Source organism: Lampetra planeri, chromosome 8 (genome assembly GCF_965212315.1).
Source record: "Lampetra planeri chromosome 8, kcLamPlan1.2.h2, whole genome shotgun sequence".
Lineage (NCBI taxonomy): Eukaryota > Metazoa > Chordata > Hyperoartia > Petromyzontiformes > Petromyzontidae > Lampetra > Lampetra planeri.
This window is the reverse complement of record NC_136114.1, coordinates 8,477,435-8,497,633: the sequence shown is the minus strand read 5'-3', so window position 1 is coordinate 8,497,633 and position 20,199 is coordinate 8,477,435. Positions and strand designations below refer to the sequence as shown.

Genomic DNA, 20,199 nt, shown 5'->3' with positions numbered 1-20,199 from the left:
TGAGAGTCCTGGCTTTCCTTACCACAGCCTCCTTCGGTGGCTTTCCTCCAGTCCACGTAATAGCCCAGCATGGCACAGTCATCTGCTGCAGATTGGATGCTGGGGCACCCAGCTGGAGTGGAGTTCACTCTGCACTGGTCGAACTTGCACGTCTCTATGTAGCTCAATAGACTGGTCACTTCTGAGCAAGCAGAGAACTCCCTGTAGAGACACAATAAGTGGTTGGTGACTGATTTTAAAGTACAGTACCATAAACACAGTGGAAATATTATCCTCGAAAAGTAATGCCTCTCGAGCCAATCCTCCATTATTTAATCTTCAGTGAAAAACGAACGGTACACAAATCAAGCGATTTTATTAAATATTTCACATTACGAAAGCGCAGGATGTCACATCTATATATATAAAATCGCAAATCTGTCTGTCTGTCTGTGTGTGTGTCTGTCTGTCTGTGTGTCGCCGGACCATATGCAGTTTCATTGGACGAAATTTGAGGGATTTGCGAGACACGATTGGGCCGTTTGGTTTTCCACGGCGGTTGCCCCTGGCAACGGGTAGCGACGCATTCGCTGCGGGGTGGACGCCATTTTTAATTTCCGTTAAAAATATGCGCACGCATTAACACGCGACTCTGAAGTAAATTCATCAAAGTTTCACGTCCTCTTCACTCCCCCCCCACCCCAATGTGTGCAATTACTATTATAGGGTCGGTAGATAATAAAATTATAGCGATTAGACAGTATTATTGTAGCGCGGGGGGGGGGGGGGGTAACGGCCCCAGTACCCAGCCTCAGCCGAGTGGGCAATTTAGGCGAGGCCGGAGGCTCTGCACGGTACTAGGCCTCGACACCCCACCACACTATAGGCCGTACATATTACTGCACAGCGGCCGAGGAGATCGTGGCTGGGGGGGGGGGGGGGCAGGGGTAGCAGCCCATCTGTGTATATATGTAAGGTTATTAAGAAATATATTTTTCACCCGGGCAACGCCGGGTACTTCTGCTAGTATAATATGAAAAAGTACGTTGCAATTGTGAAAATACATCTGTTATTTGAACATAATCATGGTTAAGGTTGAGGCAGCGTACGTCTTGTCGATGGCCTTGCACAGTTTGTGGTCGAATACACAAGGGGCTGTAGGGGTTGGAGTGGGAGTCTGGCAAGGCACGCTGCCCGATGGCCCTGGTGCTTTGCAGTGTGGCTTGCTGGGATCGGCCACCATCCACTCCTTGGCCGTGACCTGGCAGCAATCAGATGCTTCCGACTTCCCACTCTTGCGCACACAGTCATCACTGGCCTGGTTGTTGCACGTTCCTGAAATGCGACAATAATGGGGCTTTGAGTGTGGATCCGTTGATAGACAATTTACTAGTGACTTTAGGAAAAAAAGATTGTGATGCATTTCAATAATGGTGTATAAATGTTGTAGACATGTAACCTGTCAAATTGTCCCCAAATAATTGAAAGAGTTCGCTTACCACACTGTCCCTGGGTGTTGTCACCAAAGAGCTCATATGGAAGATCGATAGAATACATCTGGCCAGTGAAGACGATCGTTGAGTAGATTGCAGGGATGTGCACCGTCACAATAACATCCGTGGATGTAATCTCAATTCCGTCTGATGAAAATGGTAGTTTTACCAGCTCATTGTTGTAGAGAACCTGGATAAATTCAAAAGTGCAATCAATTAGCATTGTCCAAACATAGGCATCTCAGATTAATTATTTTGCGCTTCCTTTTACGTACTTAGGTTGTGAAAAGAAATAGCGGTGATGTTTACCGTGATGATGCTCTGCTTTTTCCTGACAATGGCTGGGATGCTCATGTTGACGGAGTTGCCGTTGTAGTTGACGGTGATGCCCCTGGGGAAGGAGGCTGGGGTTCCAGGGAAGAATTGGAAATTGTCGGTGATGATTGAGAGATGGTGGCGGTTAACCTTCTCCTCCACCAGGGTGTATGTGCAGTCTTCCAGGAATGCGTACAGAACTTGGTCGAAGGTGCGGATGTGGGGATCTCCCCATCCCTTGCAGTTGCCTTTGGGCAGAAGAAGCACAAATAATCATTGCACTGGAACACATTCTACCATGAACACAAATGAATAGAAATTAAATCACGGCAACATTCTAAATCATCAATTCATGATATTTCAAAGCATTGTAAATTCCAATTCACTATGCCATCTCAAAATGTCACCTAATAAATTGTATGCTATATTTTTTAGGAAGGCAAGTTTTTATTACAGGAATGTTTAAGCAATGAACTTAATGCGGCAAAAAATTTGCGAAGCTCATGAACGATGTACAGATCGTAAAGTATCCGTAACTATTGTGTTTCGAGACTATCATAACGTTTCAATCCATTCAGTTTGTTTTAGAAAGCGAGAAAGATACTCACAGAAGCACTTCCAGGTGTAGCAACAGCCATCAGCATCGTACACCATCATTGCGTTGCGGCACTTGGGTTTCTTGGAGACGCTGCACTTTTTGGTGGAGTAGGAGATGTTGTCGCCACCATTGCAGGTGGCGATCGTGCAGTTGTCAACCTTCCACGATTCCATGAACTGCAAAGATGAAGGATAATCGGTGTGAGGAACTTAATAAAAATAGTAATTACGTGAAAAAAACGGAAAAAAACATGGCTTTCATGACATGGTAGCATCTTGTATTTCATGCATTAATCATAGTGTCAAGTCAAGGAAGCTACAAGAGATGAAGGCATTAAGAATATTCACTTACTTGACGTGGTGGATTTACAGAGCGACAGCCTTTGTCGACTGTTGTAGATACAGCAGTTGTTTCAGGTATTGTGGGCAACGACCCAAGAGATGTGGCTGAGGATATGAACGCTGTTGTCACCTCAGTGGTTGATGGTTTTTCCGTGGTAAAGGTAACAGTGGTTGTTCTTTCTTGCGTAGTAGATGGAGGTATTGTTGAAGCTGGAAAATAATTAACATTTCCCCATTATTTTCCAAATACTGACGATAGCAAAATGTGTTATTTAGTGACAATAGTTAAGATAACTATATCAGTGATCTTACTTGGTAGTGGTACGCAAGCATGGTCACAGATCATTGTTCCTTCTGGACAGACGCAGCCCTCACGGAGTTCGGTGGTCATTTCAACACTGCCACTGCATTGCACAAACATAGACATTTACATGCAATTCATAACATATATTGACAATTCCATATTTAACACGTATTTTACGCGTCCACATTACAATTGACAGAAATGAAGATGAGATCATAAAGCTTTTGTATATTTCATTGTTTAGTTGATAATAGGAACACACATTACCCAGAACTGCAGGATGCCACAGGTTTGGGTCCTGCAGGCTTGTACTCCATTCCAACAGGACACTCGAAGTCTGTGAACCCAACCATTCGATTACATGCTGTCAGTCATCATAATACATGATGCAGTGTACATATGTACAAGGTAAGAGTCCTTATTAATAATGCCGTGGGCAAGGGTACATGAGAGTCCTGGCGTTTCTTACCACAGCCTCCTTCGGTGGCTTTCCTCCAGTCCACGTAATAGCCCAGCATGGCACAGTCATCTGCTGCAGATTGGATGCTGGGGCACCCAGCTGGAGTGGAGTTCACTCTGCACTGGTCGAACTTGCACGTCTCTATGTAGCTCAATAGACTGGTCACTTCTGAGCAAGCAGAGAACTCCCTGTAGAGACACAATAAGTGGTTGGTGACTGATTTTAAAGTACAGTACCATAAACACAGTGGAAATATTATCCTCGAAAAGTAATGCTTCTCGAGCAAATCCTCCATTATTTAATCTTCAGTGAAAAACGAACGGTACACAAATCAAGCGATTTTATTAAATATTTCACATTACGAAAGCGCAGGATGTCACATCTATATATATAAAATCGCAAATCTGTCTGTTTGTCTGTGTGTGTGTCTGTCTGTCTGTGTGTCGCCGGACCATACGCAGTTTCATTGGACGAAATGTGAGGGATTTGCGAGACACGATTGGTCCGTTTGGTTTTCCACGGCGGTTGCCCCTGGCAACGGGTAGCAACGCATTCGCTGCGGGGTGGACGCCATTTTTAATTCCCGTTAAAAATATGCGCACGCATTAACACCCGACTCTGAGGTAAATTCATCAAAGTTTCACGTCCTCTTCACTCCCCCCCCACCCCAATGTGTGCAATTACTATTATAGGGTCGGTAGATAATAAAATTATAGCGAATAGACAGTATTATTGTAGCGCGGGGGGGGGGGGGGTAACGGCCCCAGTACCCAGCCTCAGCCGGGTGGGCAATTTAGGCGAGGCCGGAGGCTCTGCACGGTACTAGGCCTCGACACCCCACCACACTATAGGCCGTACATATTACTGCACAGCGGCCGAGGAGATCGTGGCTGGGGGGGGGGGGGGGGTAGCAGCCCATCTGTGTATATATGTAAGGTTATTAAGAAATATATTTTTCACCCGGGCAACGCCGGGTACTTCTGTTAGTATAATATGAAAAAGTACGTTGCAATTGTGAAAATACATCTGTTATTTGAACATAATCATGGTTAAGGTTGAGGCAGCGTACGTCTTGTCGATGGCCTTGCACAGTTTGTGGTCGAATACACAAGGGGCTGTAGGGGTTGGAGTGGGAGTCTGGCAAGGCACGCTGCCCGATGGACCTGGTGCTTTGCAGTGTGGCTTGCTGGGATCGGCCACCATCCACTCCTTGGCCGTGACCTGGCAGCAATCAGATGCTTCCGACTTCCCACTCTTGCGCACACAGTCATCACTGGCCTGGTTGTTGCACGTTCCTGAAATGCGACAATAATGGGGCTTTGAGTGTGGATCCGTTGATAGACAATTTACTAGTGACTTTAGGAAAAAAGATTGTGATGCATTTCAATAATGTTGGAAAATGTTGTGGACATGCAACCTGAAAAATTGTCCCCAAAGAATTGAATGAGTTCACTTACCACACTGTCCCTGGGTGTTGTCACCAAAGAGCTCATATGGAAGATCGATAGAATACATCTGGCCAGTGAAGACGATCGTTGAGTAGATTGCAGGGATGTGCACCGTCACAATAACATCCGTGGATGTAATCTCAATTCCGTCTGATGAAAATGGTAGTTTTACCAGCTCATTGTTGTAGAGAACCTGGATAAATTCAAAAGTGCAATCAATTAGCATTGTCCAAACATAGGCATCTCAGATTAATTATTTTGCGCTTCCTTTTACGTACTTAGGTTGTGAAAAGAAATAGCGGTGATGTTTACCGTGATGATGCTCTGCTTTTTCCTGACAATGGCTGGGATGCTCATGTTGACGGAGTTGCCGTTGTAGTTGACGGTGATGCCCCTGGGGAAGGAGGCTGGGGTTCCAGGGAAGAATTGGAAATTGTCGGTGATGATTGAGAGATGGTGGCGGTTAACCTTCTCCTCCACCAGGGTGTATGTGCAGTCTTCCAGGAATGCGTACAGAACTTGGTCGAAGGTGCGGATGTGGGGATCTCCCCATCCCTTGCAGTTGCCTTTGGGCAGAAGAAGCACAAATAATCATTGCACTGGAACACATTCTACCATGAACACAAATGAATAGAAATTAAATCACGGCAACATTCTAAATCATCAATTCATCATATTTCAAAGCATTGTAAATTCCAATTCACTATGCCATCTCAAAATGTCACCTAATAAATTGCATGCTATATTTTTTAGGAAGGCAAGTTTTTATTACAGGAATGTTTAAGCAAAGAACTTAATGCGGCAAAAAATTTGCGAAGCTCATGAACGATGTACAGATCGTAAAGTATCCGTAACTATTGTGTTTCGAGACTATCATAACGTTTCAATCCATTCAGTTTGTTTTTGAAAGCGAGAAAGATACTCACAGAAGCACTTCCAGGTGTAGCAACAGCCATCAGCATCGTACACCATCATTGCGTTGCGGCACTTGGGTTTCTTGGAGACGCTGCACTTTTTGGTGGAGTAGGAGATGTTGTCGCCGCCATTGCAGGTGGCGATCGTGCAGTTGTCAACCTTCCACGATTCCATGAACTGCAAAGATGAAGGATAATCGGTGTGAGGAACTTAATTAAAATTGTAATTACGTGAAAAAAACGGAAAAAACATGGCTTTCATGACATGGTAGCATCTTGTATTTCATGCATTAATCATAGTGTCAAGTCAAGGAAGCTACAAGAGATGAAGGCATTAAGAATATTCACTTACTTGACGTGGTGGATTTACAGAGCGACAGCCTTTGTCGACTGTTGTAGATACAGCAGTTGTTTCAGGTGTTGTGGGCAACGACCCAAGAGATGTGGCTGAGGATATGAACGCTGTTGTCACCTCAGTGGTTGATGGTTTTTCCGTGGTAAAGGTAACAGTGGTTGTTCTTTCTTGCGTAGTAGATGGAGGTATTGTTGAAGCTGGAAAATAATTAACATTTACCCATTATTTTCCAAATACTGACGATAGCAAAATGTGTTATTTAGTGACAATAGTTAAGATAACTATATCAGTGATCTTACTTGGTAGTGGTACGCAAGCATGGTCACAGATCATTGTTCCTTCTGGACAGAAGCAGCCCTCACGGAGTTCGGTGGTCATTTCAACACTGCCACTGCATTGCACAAACATAGACATTTACATGCAATTCATAACATATATTGACAATTCCATATTTAACACGTATTTTACGCGTCCACATTACAATCGACAGAAATGAAGATGAGATCATAAAGCTTTTGTATATTTCATTCTTTAGTTGATAATAGGAACACACATTACCCAGAACTGCAGGATGCCACAGGTTTGGGTCCTGCAGGCTTGTACTCCATTCCAGCAGGACACTCGAAGTCTGTGAACCCAACCATTCGATTACATGCTGTCAGTCATAATACATGATGCAGTGTACATATGTACAAGGTAAGAGTCCTTATTAATAATGCCGTGGGCAAGGGTACATGATAGTCCTGGCGTTTCTTACCACAGCCTCCTTCGGTGGCTTTCCTCCAGTCCACGTAATAGCCCAGCATGGCACAGTCACCTGCTGCAGATTGGATGCTGGGGCACCCAGCTGGAGTGGAGTTCACTCTGCACTGGTCGAACTTGCACGTCTCTATGTAGCTCAATAGACTGGTCACTTCTGAGCAAGCAGAGAACTCCCTGTAGAGACACAATAAGTGGTTGGTGACTGATTTTAAAGTACAGTACCATAAACACAGTGGAAATATTATCCTCGAAAAGTAATGCCTCTCGAGCCAATCCTCCATTATTTAATCTTCAGTGAGAAACGAACGGTACACAAATCAAGCGATTTTATTAAATATTTCACATTACGAAAGCGCAGGATGTCACATCTATATATATAAAATCGCAAATCTGTCTGTCTGTCTGTGTGTGTGTATGTCTGTCTGTGTGTCGCCGGACCATACGCAGTTTCATTGGACGAAATGTGAGGGATTTGCGAGACACGATTGGTCCGTTTGGTTTTCCACGGCGGTTGCCCCTGGCAACGGGTAGCGACGCATTCGCTGCGGGGTGGACGCCATTTTTAATTCCCGTTAAAAATATGCGCACGCATTAACACGCGACTCTGAGGTAAATTCATCAAAGTTTCACGTTCTCTTCACTCCCCTCCCCACCCCAATGTGTGCAATTACTATTATAGGGTCGGTAGATAATAAAATTATAGCGATTAGACAGTATTATTGTAGCACGGGGGGGGGGGGGGGGGGGTAACGGCCCCAGTACCCAGCCTCAGCCGGGTGGGCAATTTAGGCGAGGCCGGAGGCTCTGCACAGTACTAGGCCTCGCCACCCCACCACACTATAGGCCGTACATATTACTGCACAGCGGCCGACGAGATCGTGGCTGGGGGGGGGGGGGGGCAGGGGTAGCAGCCCATCTGTGTATATATGTAAGGTTATTAAGAAATATATTTTTCACCCGGGCAACGCCGGGTACTTCTGCTAGTATAATATGAAAAAGTACATTGCAATTGTGAAAATACATCTGTTATTTGAACATAATCATGGTTAAGGTTGAAGCAGCGTACGTCTTGTCGATGGCCTTGCACAGTTTGTGGTCGAATACACAAGGGGCTGTAGGGGTTGGAGTGGGAGTCTGGCAAGGCACGCTGCCCGATGGCCCTGGTGCTTTGCAGTGTGGCTTGCTGGGATCGGCCACCATCCACTCCTTGGCCGTGACCTGGCAGCAATCAGATGCTTCCGACTTCCCACTCTTGCGCACACAGTCATCACTGGCCTGGTTGTTGCACGTTCCTGAAATGCGACAATAATGGGGCTTTGAGTGTGGATCCGTTGATAGACAATTTACTAGTGACTTTAGGAAAAAAAGATTGTGATGCATTTCAATAATGGTGTATAAATGTTGTAGACATGTAACCTGTCAAATTGTCCCCAAATAATTGAAAGAGTTCGCTTACCACACTGTCCCTGGGTGTTGTCACCAAAGAGCTCATATGGAAGATCGATAGAATACATCTGGCCAGTGAAGACGATCGTTGAGTAGATTGCAGGGATGTGCACCGTCACAATAACATCCGTGGATGTAATCTCAATTCCGTCTGATGAAAATGGTAGTTTTACCAGCTCATTGTTGTAGAGAACCTGGATAAATTCAAAAGTGCAATCAATTAGCATTGTCCAAACATAGGCATCTCAGATTAATTATTTTGCGCTTCCTTTTACGTACTTAGGTCGTGAAAAGAAATAGCGGTGATGTTTACCGTGATGATGCTCTGCTTTTTCCTGACAATGGCTGGGATGCTCATGTTGACGGAGTTGCCGTTGTAGTTGACGGTGATGCCCCTGGGGAAGGAGGCTGGGGTTCCAGGGAAGAATTGGAAATTGTCGGTGATGATTGAGAGATGGTGGCGGTTAACCTTCTCCTCCACCAGGGTGTATGTGCAGTCTTCCAGGAATGCGTACAGAACTTGGTCGAAGGTGCGGATGTGGGGATCTCCCCATCCCTTGCAGTTGCCTTTGGGCAGAAGAAGCACAAATAATCATTGCACTGGAACACATTCTACCATGAACACAAATGAATAGAAATTAAATCACGGCAACATTCTAAATCATCAATTCATCATATTTCAAAGCATTGTAAATTCCAATTCACTATGCCATCTCAAAATGTCACCTAATAAATTGTATGCTATATTTTTTTAGGAAGGCAAGTTTTTATTACAGGAATGTTTAAGCAATGAACTTAATGCGGCAAAAAATTCGCGAAGCTCACGAACGATGTACAGATCGTAAAGTATCCGTAACTATTGTGTTTCGAGACTATCATAACGTTTCAATCCATTCAGTTTGTTTTAGAAAGCGAGAAAGATACTCACAGAAGCACTTCCAGGTGTAGCAACAGCCATCAGCATCGTACACCATCATTGCGTTGCGGCACTTGGGTTTCTTGGAGACGCTGCACTTTTTGGTGGAGTAGGAGATGTTGTCGCCGCCATTGCAGGTGGCGATCGTGCAGTTGTCAAGCTTCCACGATTCCATGAACTGCAAAGATGAAGGATAATCGGTGTGATGAACTTAATTAAATTGTAATTACGTGAAAAAAACGGAAAAAACATGGCTTTCATGACATGGTAGCATCTTGTATTTCATGCATTAATCATAGTGTCAAGTCAAGGAAGCTACAAGAGATGAAGGCATTAAGAATATTCACTTACTTGACGTGGTGGATTTACAGAGCGACAGCCTTTGTCGACTGTTGTAGATACAGCAGTTGTTTCAGGTATTGTGGGCAACGACCCTAGAGATGTGGCTGAGGATATGAATGCTGTGGTGGATAAAGGAGCCGTTGATGTTTCACCAGATGAGGTAGATTGGTGTGGCTCTGAAATCGTTGTTTGGACTGGTGTCCCACCACTTTGCGGGGTTGTGGTCGTTTGTTCAACATAAGGAGCTGTTGTTAGTGACTGGGGTGCAGTTGATTGGCCAGGTGTTGATCCAGCCGAAGACAGAGTTGTGGTAGTTAGCACAACTGTAGTAACTGGTTTGTGGACGGTTGTGGTTACAGCTGGTGTTGGAACCTCAGTGGTTGATGGTTTTCCCGTGGTAAAGGTAACAGTGGTTGTACTTTCTTGCGTAGTAGATGGAGGTATTGTTGAAGCTGGAAAATAATTCATAATTTCCCCATTATTTTCCATATACTGACGATAGCAAAATGTGTTATTTAGCGACTTTAGTTAAGATAACTATATCAGTGATCTTACTTGATAGTGGGACGCAAGCATGGTCACAGATCATTGTTCCTTCTGGACAGAAGCAGCCCTCACGGAGTTCGGTGGTCATTTCAACGCTGCCACTGCATTGCACAAACATAGACATTTACATGCAATTCATAACATATATTGACAATTCCATATTTAACAAGTATTTTAAGCATCCACATTACACTTGACAGAAATGAAGATGAGATCATAAAGCTTTTGTATATTTCATTGTCTAGTTGGTAATAGGAACACACATTACCCAGAACTGCAGGATGCCACCGGTTTGGGTCCTGCAGGCTTGTACTCCATTCCAACAGGACACTCGAAGTCTGTGAACCCAACCATTCGATTACATGCTGTCAGTCATCACAATACATGATGCAGTGTACAGATGTACAATGTGTAATGTGAGGATATATCTGGGTCGTTGACGGATCACAACTTGTCATGATGATTGGCTCTGCCGGTCCTGGTCCATAGCCAATGGGGTGAAGCCTAGGGGCGTGGCCCTGACGTAATGGAGAGGTTACAGCTGTAAGTAGAGGATAGGTTCTGCTGGCTTGAGCCACAGCCAATGGGGAGACGAGTCAGGGGCATGGTCCCAGGAGCCTACGGTGGAGTCTGGAAGATTCCATAGTGGCTAACCAGGATTGGTGGAAACGTACCACGTGACCCGGGTATTAAATAGGGGTGGAGACGAACAACACGTGGTCAGAACTGGAACGAACGAAGGGGAGAGGCCACGCGAGAGAGCGGTTCCAGGATGCCACGTGGCTGCGCGCGTCTCTCTCTTTCTATCCCTCTCACGCTGTCTGTCAGCAGCGTGAAGGAGTGTTGTAATGAAAGACGAATAAAGACCAGATTCCAGAAGTCGCTTTAACGACCTTTATTACAAATGTAAGAGTCCTTATTAATAATGCCGTGGGCTAGGGTCCATGAGAGTCCTGGTGTTTCTTACCACAGCCTCCTTCGGTGGCTTTCCTCCAGTCCACGTGATAGCCTAGCATGGCACAGTCATCTGCTGCAGATTGGATGCTGGGGCACCCAGCTGGAGTGGAGTTCACTCTGCACTGGTCGAACTTGCACGTCTCAATGTAGCTCAATAGACTGGTCACTTCTGAGCAAGCAGAGAACTCCCTGTAGAGAAACAATAAGTGGATGGTGACTGATTTTAAAGTACAGTACCGTAAACACAGTGGAAATATTATGCTCGAAAATTAATCTTCAGTGCAAAAACGAACGGTACACCAATCAAGAGATTTTCTTCAATGTTTCACATTACAAAAGCGTTGGATGTCAGATATATACGAAAAAGTGCATTGCAATTGGAAAAATGACGTGTGTTATTATAACATAATCATGGTTAATGTTGCGTACGTCTTATCGATGGCCTTGCACAGTTTGTGGTCGAATACACAAGGGGCTGTAGTGGTTGGAGTGGATGTCTCGCAAGGCACGCTGCCCGATGGCCCTGGTGATTTGCAGTGTGGCTTGCTGGGATCGGCCACCATCCACTCCTTGGCCGTGACGGGGCAGCAATCAGATGCTTCCGACTTCCCACTCTTGCGCACGCAGTCATCACTGCCCTGGTTGTTGCACGTTCCTGAAATGCGAAAATAATGGGCCTTTGAGTGTGGATCCGTTGATAGACAATTTCCAAAAGACTTTAGGAAAAAAAGATTGTGATGCATTTCAATAATGTTGGAAAATGTTGTGGACATGCAACCTGAAAAATTGTCCCCAAAGAATTGAATGAGTTCACTTACCACACTGTCCCTGGGTGTTGTCACCAAAGAGCTCATATGGAAGATCGATAGAATACATCTGGCCAGTGAAGACGATCGTTGAGTAGATTGCAGGGATTTGCACTGTCACAATAACATCTGTGGATGTAATCTCAATCCCGTCTGATGAAAATGGTAGTGTTACCAGCTCATTGTTGTAGAGAACCTGGATAAATTCAAAAGTGCAATCAATTAGCATTGTCCAAACATAGGCATCTCAGGTGTATTATTTTGCTCTTCCGTTTTCATACTTCGGTTGCGGAAAAAAACAACGGTGATGCTTACCGTGATGATGCTCTGCCTTTTACTGACAATGGCTGGGATGCTCATGTTGATGGAGTTGCCGTTGTAGTTGACGGTGATGCCCCTGGGGAAGGAGGCTGGGTTTCCAGGGTAGAATTGGAAATTGTCGGTGATGATTGAGAGATGGTGGCGGTCAACCTTCTCCTCCACCAGGGTGTATGTGCAGTCTTCCAGGAATACGTACAGAACTTGGTCGAAGGTGCGGATGTGGGGATCTCCCCATCCCTTGCAGTTGCCTTTGGGCAGAAGAAGCACAAATCATCATTGCACTGGAACACATTCTACCAAGAACACAAATGAATAAAAAATAAATCACGGCAACATTCTAAACCATCCATTCATCATATTTCACAGCATTGTAAATTCACAATTCACTATGCCATCTCAAAATGTCCCTAATAAACTATGTTATATATATTTTTAGAAAGGCAAGTTTTAATTACAGGAATGTTTAAGCAATGTACTAAATGCATCAAAAAATCGCGAAGCTCACTAACGATATTCAGATCGAAAAGTATCCGTAACCATTGTGTTTCGAGACCATCATAACGTTTCAATCCATTCAGTTTGTTTTATAAAGCGAGAAAGATACTCACAGAAGCACTTCCAGGTGTAGCAACAGCCATCAGCATCGTACACCATCATTGCGTTGCGGCACTTGGGTTTCGTGGAGACGCTGCACTTTTTGGTGGAGTAGGAGATGTTGTCGCCGCCATTGCAGGTGGCGATCGTGCAGTTGTCAACCTTCCACGATTCCATGAACTGCAAAGATGAAGTATAATCGGTGTGAGGAACTTAATTAAAATTGTAATTACGTGAAAAAAACGGAAAAAACATGTCTTTCATGACATGGTAGCCTCTTGTATTTCATACATTAATCATAGTGTCAAGTCAAGGAAGCCACAATAGATGAAGGCATTAAGAATATTCACTTACTTGACGTGGTGGATTTACAGAGCGACAGCTTTTGTCGACTGTTGTAGATACAGCAGTTGTTTCAGGTGTTGTGGGCAACGACCCAAGAGATGTGGCTGAGGATATGAACGCTGTTGTCCCCTCAGTGGTTGATGGTTTTTCCGTGGTAAAGGTAAAAATGGTTGTCCTTTCTTGCGTAGTAGATGGAGATATTGTTGAAGCTGGAAAATAATTAAACATTTCCCCATTATTTTCCAAATACTGACGATAGCAAAATGTGTTATTTAGTGACAATAGTTAAGATAACTATATCAGTGATCTTACTTGGTAGTGGGACGCAAGCATGGTCACAGATCATTGTTCCTTCTGGGCAGAAGCAGCCCTCATGGAGTTCGGTGGTCATTTCAACGCTGCCACTGCATTGCACAAACATAGACATTTACATGCAATTCATAACATATATTGACAATTCCATATTTAACACGTATTTTACGCGTCCACATTACAATTACAATTGACAGAAATGAATTTGTATATTTCATTGTTTAGTTGATAATAGGAACACACATTACCCAGAACTGCAGGATGCCACAGGTTTGGGTCCTGCAGGCTTGTACTCCATTCCAACAGGACACTCGAAGTCTGTGAACCCAACCATTCGATTACATTCTGTCACTCATCATAATACATGATGCAGTGTACATATGTGTAATAAAAGACTCGGACGCTTCTCTCTGTCCTGTGTCCTTTATTTGGGTTCGATCTCTTTTCCCTCACGGTACTCCCCTATATACTCTCCACTCTGCAGCCCCAGGTTGCTGTCGCTCACGTAGCCCAAACTCCCTCCTAGCAGCCCTGCCGCTGTCACGTCGTGCAGACCCCTGCTGCCGACTCCTCCCTTGCAGACCCGCTGCTCTCTGCAGCCTCCTCGCTGCTCCTCCTGCCCCGGGGTCGGTCACCGTTGGCCGACGGTGCCGATCCTCGTGGCTCGGGTGTGTGGCGACCTCGCCACTCTCTCTCACCCTTCGCCCTGCGTGGCCTCTCACTTTTCCCAGTCCCCGATCACTCCCGACTGCTTCCGGTTACCCCCCTTATAGACCCTTACCCTCTCCCCCACGTGACGTAACTCCTCCCCCCATGACGTCACTTCCGGGAGGTCGTTTACGCCCGCATTACACCACCCTCCCCCGTAGAGAAAATCCAGCCGACCTCGGCTGAACACAACTCTAATAAGCAATGCGAGCGAACACGACCGAATACGAAAAAGGACACAGAACACACGATAATATACGGAAAGAACAAGAACACAAGACAATAATTAACGAAATGTGAGGGATTTCGAGCGGGTGCGGGTCGCCGGGCCGTCCCGGACGGTCGGTGGCCCTCCCGCCGAGCGGGAACGTGGCAGGGTTTTAAGAGCGACAGGCTGAAGTTCGTCTGTCGCTATTGGAGGCCTGGCAACGTCCCGGTCCACTATTTTCGAAGGCGCAGCATCAGAGGCGTCCCGCGATCGTGTCCGCGGCGGGGTAGGAAGGGCTGCGGGCCTCAAAGGTTCCACAGCCGTGGTAGGCGCACCCTGATCTGGGTCTGCTTTCCCCTGCCGCGTCACGGCCGGCTCGTCTGTGCTGGCAAATCCTTCCTTGGAGCGGCCGCTGTCGAGGCCTCCTGCTGGGGCGGACCCGGGACGCGGGCCCAGCAGTCCCTGGCATAATGGCCCTTATGCCCGCAGCGAAAGCAGTCGATGTTGTTGCGCCTTGCTGCGGGCGCCCCGTCCCGACGCGGCCGTGTCGGCGGCGCAGCCCGCGGCTCCGGCCACGGAGCAGCGGCAGCCGACAGCTCCTGCGGGCTCCTGTCGTCCGGCACATAAACAGCTTTCTTGGGGTCCCAACCCATGGCTCCCCCTTCGACGATGGGCCCACCCGTCCACGCCGTAACCTGCTTCCACCGGCGCAGGTTGAACTGGGCGTCCAGACACTTAGCCGCAGCCCGGGATGTGAGCTTCTCGTGACCGCACACCGGCATGGGAATGCCGAGATCCCGGGACAACTCCAACATCTTCCCCAGGATGAGAGGTTCCAACAGGTCAGGCTCCATCTCCGGGTATGCGGCCATTGCCAGCTCCAGTACCGCGCCCCTATATGCCACCGGAGACTCCTCGGGTGCGCGTTGTCGTTGCACAAACCGGCGATGAGCGTCATCCGGCGGCTCGTAAGCGTCTGCCATTTGTCGAACACACCACGCAATGTTTTCTTCTTTGCGGCTTTTATAGAGCGAAAGAATCTAACGGACTCATCATCAAGGAGAGTCGGAAGAACTTCTAATGCCTCGGCGTCAGTCCACCTCGCCGAGCGCACCGCTGCCAAAAATCTGCAGGCGAACGCACTCCAATCGCCCCCGATGGAGAATTCCTTGACAGTCGTTAGGTGATGACTGCGACGCCTTGGCGCGTTCCCTCCAGCCGCTGACTCTTCCGGTGGCATGTTCAACATGGCGTGGCAGCGTGGTGTCGACAAGATGGCGGCCTTCCGTCGCGGAGGGCCCAAAATGGCGGCTTCCCGCCTTTCGTCGTGCGCCACGCCCAAGATGGCGTCTTCATGCCGCGTGGCTGATGGCGTCGACATTGAAGACAACCCGGGCTCCTGCGGACCACCAACATCGCCTTCCGACGCCGTCCTCGGCGTAACGAGCGCACACAACTGTGCAAGCACGTTCTTGAGAGTTTCAAGTTGCTCCGCCATCTGACTCCATCTCAAATCCGCGTCCTTTGGTGCAGACTGGTCCGCCGACGCGGCGACATCTTGGACCCCTGGACCCGCACTCATCCCAGCACGGATCTCCTCCTCTGCCAGAGTCGGATCCACCGCAGGAGGAAGGTCATCGTCGTCGGAAGATGAAGCCGATGCCGGAGACGGAATATTCTTTTATCTCAGTTGTTTAGCCATACCGTTACACTTTGACACCAGTGTAATAAATGACTTGGACGCTTCTCTCTGTCCTGTGTCCTTTATTTGGGTTCGATCTCTTTCCCTCACGGTACTCCCCTATATACTCTCCACTCTGCAGCCCCAGGCTGCTGTCGCTCACGTAGCCCAAACTCCCTCCTAGCAGCCCCGCCGCTGTCACGTCGTGCAGACCCCTGCTGCCGACTCCTCCCTTGCAGACCCGCTGCTCTCTGCAGCCTCCTCGCTGCTCCTCCTGCCCCGGGGTCGGTCACCGTTGGCCGACGGTGCCGATCCTCGTGGCTCGGGTGTGTGGCGACCTCGCCACTCTCTCTCACCCTTCGCCCTGCGTGGCCTCTCACTTTTCCCAGTCCCCGATCACTCCCGACTGCTTCCGGTTACCCCCCTTATAGACCCTTACCCTCTCCCCCACGTGACGTAACTCCTCCCCCCATGATGTCACTTCTGGGAGGTCGTTTACGCCCGCATTACATATGTACAAGGTAAGAGTCCTTATTAATAATGCCGTGGGCAAGGGTACATGAGAGTCCTGGCGTTTCTTACCACAGCCTCCTTCGGTGGCTTTCCTCCAGTCCACGTAATAGCCCAGCATGGCACAGTCATCTGCTGCAGATTGGATGCTGGGGCACCCAGCTGGAGTGGAGTTCACTCTGCACTGGTCGAACTTGCACGTCTCTATGTAGCTCAATAGACTGGTCACTTCTGAGCAAGCAGAGAACTCCCTGTAGAGACACAATAAGTGGTTGGTGACTGATTTTAAAGTACAGTACCATAAACACAGTGGAAATATTATCCTCGAAAAGTAATGCTTCTCGAGCAAATCCTCCATTATTTAATCTTCAGTGAAAAACGAACGGTACACAAATCAAGCGATTTTATTAAATATTTCACATTACGAAAGCGCAGGATGTCACATCTATATATATAAAATCGCAAATCTGTCTGTTTGTCTGTGTGTGTGTCTTTCTGTCTGTGTGTCGCCGGACCATACGCAGGCGAGGCCGGAGGCTCTGCACGGTACTAGGCCTCGACACCCCACCACACTATAGGCCATACATATTATTGCACAGCGGCCGAGGAGATCGTGGCTGGGGGGGGGGGGGCAGGGGTAGCAGCCCATCTGTGTATATATGTAAGGTTATTAAGAAATATATTTTTCACCCGGGCAACGCCGGGTACTTCTGCTAGTATAATATGAAAAAGTACGTTGCAATTGTGAAAATACATGTTATTTGAACATAATCATGGTTAAGGTTGAGGCAGCGTACGTCTTGTCGATGGCCTTGCACAGTTTGTGGTCGAATACACAAGGGGCTGTAGGGGTTGGAGTGGGAGTCTGGCAAGGCACGCTGCCCGATGGCCCTGGTGCTTTGCAGTGTGGCTTGCTGGGATCGGCCACCATCCACTCCTTGGCCGTGACCTGGCAGCAATCAGATGCTTCCGACTTCCCACTCTTGCGCACACAGTCATCACTGGCCTGGTTGTTGCACGTTCCTGAAATGCGACAATAATGGGGCTTTGAGTGTGGATCCGTTGATAGACAATTTACTAGTGACTTTAGGAAAAAAAGATTGTGATGCATTTCAATAATGGTGTATAAATGTTGTAGACATGTAACCTGTCAAATTGTCCCCAAATAATTGAAAGAGTTCGCTTACCACACTGTCCCTGGGTGTTGTCACCAAAGAGCTCATATGGAAGATCGATAGAATACATCTGGCCAGTGAAGACGATCGTTGAGTAGATTGCAGGGATGTGCACCGTCACAATAACATCCGTGGATGTAATCTCAATTCCGTCTGATGAAAATGGTAGTTTTACCAGCTCATTGTTGTAGAGAACCTGAATAAATTCAAAAGTGCAATCAATTAGCATTGTCCAAACATAGGCATCTCAGATTAATTATTTTGCTCTTCCTTTTACGTACTTGGGTTGTGAGAAGAAATAGCGGTGATGTTTACCGTGATGATGCTCTGCTTTTTCCTGACAATGGCTGGGATGCTCATGTTGACGGAGTTGCCGTTGTAGTTGACGGTGATGCCCCTGGGGAAGGAGGCTGGGGTTCCAGGGAAGAATTGGAAATTGTCGGTGATGATTGAGAGATGGTGGCGGTCAACCTTCTCCTCCACCAGGGTGTATGTGCAGTCTTCCAGGAATGCGTACAGAACTTGGTCAAAGGTGCGGATGTGGGGATCTCCCCATCCCTTGCAGTTGCCTTTGGGCAGAAGAAGCACAAATCATCATTGCACAAGAACATTCTACCATTGCCTCAATGTAATACAACTTAAAATAATCAATTCATTGTAATGTTTAAACAATTCAATTGTACAGACTCCACAAGAGCTAGTGGAATTGCTCTAAAGTGGAAAACATTGTCTAATATCCTAAATTAATGAAATTATTCACGTATAATATACGTTAAAAGTATCCTTCCTAAAGCAGTGCTATTCAAACACATTTGAATAGTTATATATATGTAATTATCACATAAATATTATTGCTTGTGAACATAATTAACAAAGTAAACTTGAAACGCACACACAAAATTTGTCCACGTTTTACGATCATGATTTAGGATACATTTGTATTTCTTTCCATTTTATGCTCATTTATGTTCATTCACTCTAAATATCCAGGTATTCCTAACAATTGCCGCCAGTACCATCGCGATGCTTGAATGCATTTATTTAGTTTTAGAAAGTGAGAAAGGTACTCACAGAAGCACTTCCAGGTGTAGCAACAGCCATCCGCATCGTAGACCATCACTGCGTTGCGGCACTTGGGTTTCTTGGAGACGCTGCACTTTTTGGTGGAGTAAGAGATGTTGTTCCCTCCATTGCAGGTGGCGATCGTGCAGTTATCAACCTTCCACGATTCCATGAACTGTAGAACATACAAACCAACGTTTTTGCGGTACACCAGTGGGCGGTATAAAAAAAAGCACATTTTTCACAACAATATATTTTTTTTCCCACGGTTCGCAACCCCGGTCAGAAAATCTTGCAGGGTGCTTCAAATTCAGTTCTCGTAATGTCGAAGCGGTCGGACGATGAACGTCATGAGTGGCTGAACACGGAGCTTCACAGTTTGTTGCCGTATAGCACCCCAGCCTGATGAGAATTGGCTGCTCTGTGTTCCAAAGGCAGATTTGACTCGTGCCCTAGAATTGGTCGGACGGTTCCTCGATTCAATGAACCCAAATCAATGGTCAAGATTGACTTTTTTTTTTTATCAAGTCTCAATAAACCGAATAAGCATTTGAATCGCACCAAATTTGGTGACAGGGACAATTAAAGATGGATAAACATATTTGCTGATTGAAATTTAGATTTTAGTTTTATGAGGACCAGTGTGTTATGCTGCACTAATGTACTGCCAATATGTCCACATATAATAAGTGTGAGACCCATAATCACCATGCATACTTTAACCATCGTGCGTCCCTTCTTGAGAAAGTGTCTCCGTAACTGATACATTCACACATGTATTAACTTAGCAGAGTATGTTAACAATAGTCTAAATACATTTATCAACAACACTATAGTGATTAAAGAGAAAATATACAGGCTGTTTTAAAAAGATGGACCCGATTTGAAATCGATATATCTTTGAAATTGGGTCCATCTTTTTTAAACACCTTGTATAATAGGCATGGTGATATTTTCACTCACCTGACGTGGTGGTTTCACGTAGTAACACTCTTCAATTGTTGATATTGTTGTTATTTTTGGTAATGTTACCAATGTCGTTGTGGGCACTAGAGGGCCGAGCGTCGTTGTGGGTGCTGGAGATTGAGATGAAGAACTAAATGCTGTCGTAATTTTCTTCGTTGTGAACGTCACGGTTGTGACAGTTGATGCTGTTGTTGAGTGCCCTGTTCATTGAAACGCATATTCAATGTCACAACTTAATTTTAACAAAGGGATTTATTAGTACTTTATATAATAAAACAAACAGAATCAAAGTAAATTAAACGATGTTTATTTACTAGGTAAGGCCCACTGAGCTA

General features: G+C 46.2%; 1 protein-coding gene across 1 annotated transcript in view; it reads right to left on the bottom strand.

Annotated features, from left to right (window-relative positions):
* Positions 1 to 19,070, bottom strand: part of LOC144720456 (IgGFc-binding protein-like) — a 47,258-nt gene extending 28,188 nt beyond the window's left edge. The window contains exons 1-37 of the mRNA XM_078597257.1: positions 18,908 to 19,070; positions 18,152 to 18,405; positions 17,849 to 18,032; positions 17,459 to 17,684; positions 16,734 to 16,912; positions 13,803 to 13,872; positions 13,555 to 13,646; positions 13,252 to 13,451; positions 12,912 to 13,077; positions 12,298 to 12,551; positions 11,995 to 12,178; positions 11,606 to 11,831; positions 11,187 to 11,365; positions 10,488 to 10,557; positions 10,229 to 10,320; positions 9,683 to 10,125; positions 9,344 to 9,509; positions 8,729 to 8,982; positions 8,426 to 8,609; positions 8,036 to 8,261; positions 6,965 to 7,143; positions 6,766 to 6,835; positions 6,507 to 6,598; positions 6,205 to 6,404; positions 5,865 to 6,030; positions 5,251 to 5,504; positions 4,948 to 5,131; positions 4,560 to 4,785; positions 3,500 to 3,678; positions 3,298 to 3,367; positions 3,039 to 3,130; positions 2,737 to 2,936; positions 2,396 to 2,561; positions 1,782 to 2,035; positions 1,479 to 1,662; positions 1,089 to 1,314; positions 23 to 201 (exon numbers count right to left, since the gene is read on the bottom strand). Coding sequence (XP_078453383.1) covers positions 23 to 201; positions 1,089 to 1,314; positions 1,479 to 1,662; positions 1,782 to 2,035; positions 2,396 to 2,561; positions 2,737 to 2,936; positions 3,039 to 3,130; positions 3,298 to 3,367; positions 3,500 to 3,678; positions 4,560 to 4,785; positions 4,948 to 5,131; positions 5,251 to 5,504; positions 5,865 to 6,030; positions 6,205 to 6,404; positions 6,507 to 6,598; positions 6,766 to 6,835; positions 6,965 to 7,143; positions 8,036 to 8,261; positions 8,426 to 8,609; positions 8,729 to 8,982; positions 9,344 to 9,509; positions 9,683 to 10,125; positions 10,229 to 10,320; positions 10,488 to 10,557; positions 11,187 to 11,365; positions 11,606 to 11,831; positions 11,995 to 12,178; positions 12,298 to 12,551; positions 12,912 to 13,077; positions 13,252 to 13,451; positions 13,555 to 13,646; positions 13,803 to 13,872; positions 16,734 to 16,912; positions 17,459 to 17,684; positions 17,849 to 18,032; positions 18,152 to 18,405; positions 18,908 to 19,070 — 6,733 coding nt within the window. The remainder of the gene's footprint in view (positions 1 to 22; positions 202 to 1,088; positions 1,315 to 1,478; positions 1,663 to 1,781; positions 2,036 to 2,395; positions 2,562 to 2,736; positions 2,937 to 3,038; positions 3,131 to 3,297; positions 3,368 to 3,499; positions 3,679 to 4,559; positions 4,786 to 4,947; positions 5,132 to 5,250; positions 5,505 to 5,864; positions 6,031 to 6,204; positions 6,405 to 6,506; positions 6,599 to 6,765; positions 6,836 to 6,964; positions 7,144 to 8,035; positions 8,262 to 8,425; positions 8,610 to 8,728; positions 8,983 to 9,343; positions 9,510 to 9,682; positions 10,126 to 10,228; positions 10,321 to 10,487; positions 10,558 to 11,186; positions 11,366 to 11,605; positions 11,832 to 11,994; positions 12,179 to 12,297; positions 12,552 to 12,911; positions 13,078 to 13,251; positions 13,452 to 13,554; positions 13,647 to 13,802; positions 13,873 to 16,733; positions 16,913 to 17,458; positions 17,685 to 17,848; positions 18,033 to 18,151; positions 18,406 to 18,907) is intronic.
* Positions 19,071 to 20,199: the final 1,129 nt, after the last annotated feature.